Below are 6,206 nucleotides of genomic sequence, written 5' to 3'. Positions count from 1 at the left end.
TACTTTTATATATTTCTTTTGTTAATAATAAACAACTCCTCATGATTTCCCTCCAGGCTTTTATTAATGCTGCATGACTTTGTTTTTAGTATGCTGTCTAGAGATTGGCAAGTGTACCTGTGTTTCTGTGCTATTTTTTTTTTTTTTTATTGTTTTTAAAAAGCAAGCTGTTTCTGTCTGTGTGAACCTTAAGGTGGGTACTTCTGTTGTCTCAGGATCAAGAATGACAAGAATTCACATGCACTCATCCAACTTCAGCCCCATGTTACCTCCTTTTTCCAGTCACATCTTCGTCTTGTTGTGGGAGCTTTGCTCAGGTCTAGCACCGGTTGTTTTGAGTAAACTGTTTTGGGTTTTATTGAGGCTTGCTAACATAGGCCCCTGTCAGACATGCACCCCTAGACAGGAATTTGCCAAATATTTCACATTTAGGCTGTCTGAACAAAGCCCCCAGTCCTGTAGCTGGCAAAATGTTACCAGCAGTTGGATGGATCTAGTCAAATAACCTGCTGCATTCTAACCAGGGATGTGTCTGAACTAGAATGGTCAACTTGCCAGTAAAGGCACAGTCAAGATGACAACAGTGCTATAGCACAACACACAACATTTTATCTGTTTCATTACTTTGTTCCAACTAACGCTGCAGTCTCTCGCCCTCTCTCTATTCACTCTACAGTTAGCTTGGCCACCACTCTCTCTCTCTCTCTCTGTTAGTGGCATATATTTTACACTGGCAGTGAAATTTGTGCATAAGGGTATAAAGGTCATAATGCCACTAGTTAGTACAAAGTTCATTTTGAATGAGTACAGAGAAAATGCAGTTTAGCAGCATGAGCTAATGCAGAGTGGCTGGAAATTGGGCTGACATGCTAATCAAAGGACTACTTATCTTCCATGCTGTCTCGCACAATGTTGGATATATCATGAGTGCTGTGGCTGTACCCAGCTAGGTCCTGCTGTATTTGAACAAAGCCTTGCTGGGAATTTAGCACACAGCAGCTCTATGTTTGAATCTGAATGTCAAAAGAGCAACTGATACATGGCTACATATAGCCCACCAATTCCCAGGTACCATGTCTAAAAGGGGTTATAGTGTTTCACATTTAATGTTTGCATTTATGCTTAGTGTGGAAGCACATTTTTAGTGGCGAAATCCAGTCTGTTTTGTATGGAACATTGTTTAGACATGTCGGATGAATTGCGTTGAAGTTGACAAACCAATTACCATATCTAAGTCTTGTCTTCTGAGAAAAATAGAAGTGCAAGACAAATTTGTCAGGGACATACAGATAATGTACTGTGAACTTAAACTATTAAATGTAAGAGGTTGTGCTTATCTGTGACTCAGTGTAAAATTCAGCAATGCGGGATGCTGTAGACTTAATAACTGGGACATTTTGAGGAATGTTATTAGAAGAGGGTTCACAGGGGTCCTTTCTGCCACACAAGCATCCTGCACGACACACAACTTCAAACCACAACTCTGCCAGCAACAAGCCTGTCTGGCACCAGACCTCACAGGAAATGACAAGAAAAATACTCAAGTTGAAATGAGGAAATTTGGTGTCTAGCTTCATCCACGCCGCCCCCCAAGAAAAAAAAAAACTAGTTTTTTTCATCTATTACAAATTTTATAACTGCTCAATAACCAAAAGAAGCAGGAATATGATGAACAGCCATCAATAAGTTTGAAATGAACTGCTTATCCATTAATTAGGCCCATATGTCCAGCACATTGACATTGCAGTGAAACTCCATGAATCCCTCTATTTATAATCTTGAGATTCACTGGTTGAAACGACTCACTTATGTGTGGGCAGATGGGTTATGACTAAAGTAAACTCAGTGGCAACGAGGTAGTCTATTCTTTTAGTCTCAAGTTACCTGCCTCTATGAAGCAGTACAGCTTTGTCCTGGAAATGGAGGCACCACCTACTTTTACTGACATCTGGTCAGACCTGCTAAAGGTTGCTGTGACTAACTGCAGCTTGATACACCGAGGAAGCCTGAGATGAGTCATTAAATGTCAGCCTGGTCTGATCAAAATCAGGTGGTTCAGTTACTAACTGTTGCCAGACGTATTGAGATGGCTGTTGCTTTAATGCCTGTGTGTGTGCATATATCTCTTTATGCATGAGTGGCCCACTTAGAAATCAGAAGTAAGGGGAGAGTTAGAACCTTTACATGATGCACTTCATGCCCTGAGCTGAAACTAATCATTCCTTTTAGTTCAAAGTCTATCTTTTCACAGAATTATCCTTATGCAATGACCTGATAGTCTTTCAAGCTAACCTAATTTGCACCTGTTGCAGTGCTCTAAGCCAGCTGAATGGATTTCTCCACCATAACCTTGTTCACATTGGTCAGATTATTTATGAGTCATTTCTCAGAATGGGTGCTGAACATGTTGTGTTGTGTACGTGACCAGCACAGAGGAGGTCTGTTAAGGAAATTGCATGGGGGCTGCGAAATTCAGAAGGCATATTTTGTTCTGTAAATCATGTTAACTAAGGATGGGCAATGAATTTTTTGAATATTTGAAGTGTGTGATCTTCACATAATTGTAAAATAGTTCCCAGCAAATATCGAATAGCATTTTAGCTTAAAGCCATCCCTGTTAGGCTAGTGGTTAAGGCGCAGCGCTCTTGCCGCTGTGGCCCGGGTTTGAGTCAGGGTTGTGTCAGGAAGGGAATCCAGCGTAGAATACGTGCCAAATGTTAACATGCAAGTCGTCAGTGTGACGATTCGCTGTGGCGACCCCTAAACAGGAAAAGCCGAAAGTGACTTTCTATTTTAGCTTGAAATGCCCATCCCTAATGTTAACAGCAGTAACATGTTCAATATGGAGGTACTTGAAATCATGTTAACATTTAGCTTTTACTGAGAGAAACCGAGTTTAGAGCCCCTTAACTGTGAATGAACCAAATGATGCACAACAGTTCACAAACAAGGACAGGCTTATGAAAATATGAATGTAAGTCCTGTTTTCTTGTACCTGTTATTTTCTCCAGACTAAGGGTGTCTCCTTTTGACACAGGGTCATCTCTCTGAAGGTCTGGTCACCAAGTGGTACAGATCTCCTCGTCTGCTGCTCTCTCCTAACAACTACACCAAAGCCATCGACATGTGGGCCGCTGGCTGCATCTTTGCAGAGATGCTCACGGGAAAAACCCTCTTTGCGGGTAAATGTTAACTCAGTTTCTTATGTTTGACTTGCCTTATAAACAGACGTATCAGCAAGCAGACTTTGAAGCAGGTTGACTGGTAAAATGTTCGCCCTCTTAGTCAGCATGTCTTCATTCAGACAGTAGCATCAGCTTTTACTTACCCTTATTCTCCCCTTTGCAAATCTAGCTGGAGCTGGAAGAGTAACTGTTGTTTGTTGAAACTGCCTTGAGCTGAACACAAGGCAAATAACATCTCTGGTCCCATGATCTGCTGTGCTCAGCCTGGCTTTAAACAAATTCAGTCATGTAGATGTTGAGTCTTGTGTAAGAAAACACCTGATGTTCATCTTCCTGGTGTTTCAGGAGCCCACGAGCTGGAGCAGATGCAGCTGATCTTGGAGTCCATCCCTGTACTGCGAGAGGAAGACCGACAGGAGCTCCACAGCGTCATCCCAGTATTCATCCGCAACGACATGTCTAAGCCTCGCACACCTCTGGCCAAACTGCTGCCTGACGTCAGTCCACAGGGTGAGTACCACTTACCTATTCATTCAGAAGTACTCGCAGGTTCATGAAATACTCAATCACAGATGATGGGGCTCGGGGTTGTATCTCTCGTATATCACATCTCATGTCCTCCCTCTGTGTAGCCCTGGATTTCCTGGAGAAGATCCTGACCTTTAACCCCATGGATCGTCTGACTGCGGAGGAGGCCCTGGCCCACCCCTATATGGCTGACTACTCCTTCCCCCTGGATGAGCCTGTCTCTCTGCACCCTTTCCATATTGAGGACGAAGTAGATGATATCCTGCTCATGGACCAGAGCCACAGCCACATCTGGGACAGGTATGGTTGCTCACTAACTCCCCCTACAACACCTATGTGTGTGTTTTGTTTTTATTAGTTAAATGGTGTGCTTTCATGGTTAGATCGTCTACTGGTGCTTTTTGTGTCATCTGTACTTCTGTGTTTGTATACTAGAATGTTTGTTTTTTTTATATACTGTATCAGGTTTCACGAGAGCCAGCTGTCAGAGGCTGACTGGCACCTGCACAGCACCCACGATCCAGATGAAGTTCAGGTTGACCCACGAGCACTCTCTGATGTAACAGACGAGGAGGAGGTCCAGGTCTGTTTGAATTTGTGCATGCTACTTTTAAAACAGTTTCTCATGTTTATTTCATTTTAGTTTGAATGTGTATGAAATTATGCTTCCCAAATGCAAGGGTACATAGGTTGTGTCTTGTATTGCTCTAAAAAGAATGCGTAACAAATGGAAAGTAGTGTCCAATTTGACATGTAGATTGGATAACATTTGTAGTTTTGATTTTAAATTTAGTTTTTGATGAGATAAATGCTAAATGGTGGCTGTTGTTTTGCTTGCAGGTGGATCCTCGTAAATATGCTGATGTAGATCGGGAGAAGTTTCTGGATGAGCCATCCTTTGACTACTCCAGTCTTTTCCCGCCAGAGCGATCCTGGCCAGATGATCACCATGAGAACAAATACTGTGACTTGCAGTGTAGCCACACCTGTAACTACAAGGCTGTGTCACCATCCTACCTTGACAACCTCATCTGGAGGGACAGTGAAGTCAACCACTACTATGAACCCAAGCTTATCATCGACCTTTCCAACTGGAAGGAGCAGCAGAGTAAGGAGAAGGCCGACCGCAAGTCCAAGAGCAAGTGTGAAAAGAACGGGCTGGTGAAGGCCCAGATCGCCCTGCGGGGGCCTGAAAAGGCCCAGGGTCCCACACAGAAGGATAGTGAGCAAGAGAAACACCAGACAGAGAAGCCTCAGAGCCAGCAGAACCAAGGCTTTGACTTTGACTCCTTCATCGCCAGCACCATTAAACTGAGCCTGTTGCCAGAGCCCAGTCAAGAGGTGGCCCTGCTCAACGAGGTGGGCCTCCTGAATGAGCTCAACACTTCGGTCTCCCAGCTGGAGGCTCCCCGCTCAAGCTCCATGTCCAAGTCCATAAGTCAGGAGAAGGAGGAGAAGTGCCTGGTTAACCTCGCCCAGTTAGGTGGAGGGGGGTTGGGGGGAGTCAGCGGGGACAGCGTCTGGCCTTCTCACCCTTGGGAGAGCTTCGGTTGTGGGGAGAGAGCCGGGGAGAACGGCTGTTTGATAGACGAAGTGTGCTGGGACATTCGCAAAGAGGACCACTTCCAGAACGAGAGCACTTACACCAGCTACCTGGACCGCCTGTTCAGCCGGAACGAAGAGGCAGTCGCAGAGACTGTGGTCCACCCGGAGACAGAGCCCTTGGACGGGAGAGACCTGGACGAGAGCTTCCTCAGTAGGAACACGGAGATTGTGCTTAATATGCAGCTGGACACACTGGCTCTGCCTGGCTTTGACAGCACCGATGACTTGCCTCTAAAATCTATCCAGGCCTCTCTCACCCCCTGCGCTGTCAAATGCTCCCCACAGATCGCCCACAAAACATACAGCAGTATCTTGAAGCATCTTAATTAAGAAATATATCCCTCACAGTGGGGGCCTTTTTTTTTTTTTTTTTTTTTTTTTTTTTAAGAATATGGTATATTGTTGTACTTGAATCATTTCATACCTTTTTTATTATGGTTACTTATTAATTTCATTTTATTTTATTTTTTTAAGAGTTGAGAGGGTTAGTTATTTTATTTAAAGATTCTTTGTCATCACTCTGAGCCTTGATCACCAGGCCTTCGTATGGGCTAATGTCTACACCCTCATTGCTAACCTGGTATGTCACTCACACACTTGCATAAGTACTGTAGCTGAAGAGAGAGCAGGTGAGATGTATCTGGAAGAAAAGTGGATGAGAGGAGGTGATGTACAGGATGAGGTTCAGCTGTTTAGGTGTGACTTAAGGAAGGATGGTAGACGTTAACATTGCTGTAAGGCTTTTAAAGTGCTTTCAAACACCTGGCGTGAGTGTTGTTTTTTTTTTTTTTTTTTTTTTTTTTTTTTAAACTTTACATTTGCTCCCCAAAGAAAATTTAATAACCCTTTCATACTGTAAATGTGACACATGATGCCAGCAGCAACCAT

The 6,206-nt window shown here is 43.7% G+C and overlaps 1 protein-coding gene across 4 annotated transcripts in view; it reads left to right on the top strand.

The window, feature by feature from the left end:
- mapk6 (mitogen-activated protein kinase 6) overlaps nt 1-5,662 on the top strand; it is a 14,294-nt gene extending 8,632 nt beyond the window's left edge. For all 4 annotated transcript variants that reach the window (XM_020605816.1, XM_020605817.1, XM_020605815.1 and 1 more), the window contains exons 4-8: nt 3,038-3,182; nt 3,531-3,695; nt 3,818-4,013; nt 4,179-4,296; nt 4,554-5,662. In XM_020605816.1, the coding sequence (XP_020461472.1) occupies nt 3,038-3,182; nt 3,531-3,695; nt 3,818-4,013; nt 4,179-4,296; nt 4,554-5,648 (1,719 nt within the window). In that variant the 3' untranslated portion in view covers nt 5,649-5,662. The remainder of the gene's footprint in view (nt 1-3,037; nt 3,183-3,530; nt 3,696-3,817; nt 4,014-4,178; nt 4,297-4,553) is intronic.
- Nucleotides 5,663-6,206: the final 544 nt, after the last annotated feature.

Source organism: Monopterus albus, unplaced genomic scaffold, assembly GCF_001952655.1.
Source record: "Monopterus albus unplaced genomic scaffold, M_albus_1.0 scaffold72.1, whole genome shotgun sequence".
Lineage (NCBI taxonomy): Eukaryota > Metazoa > Chordata > Actinopteri > Synbranchiformes > Synbranchidae > Monopterus > Monopterus albus.
Note: the sequence above shows the minus strand (reverse complement) of the source record. Positions and strands in the feature narration are given on the sequence as shown.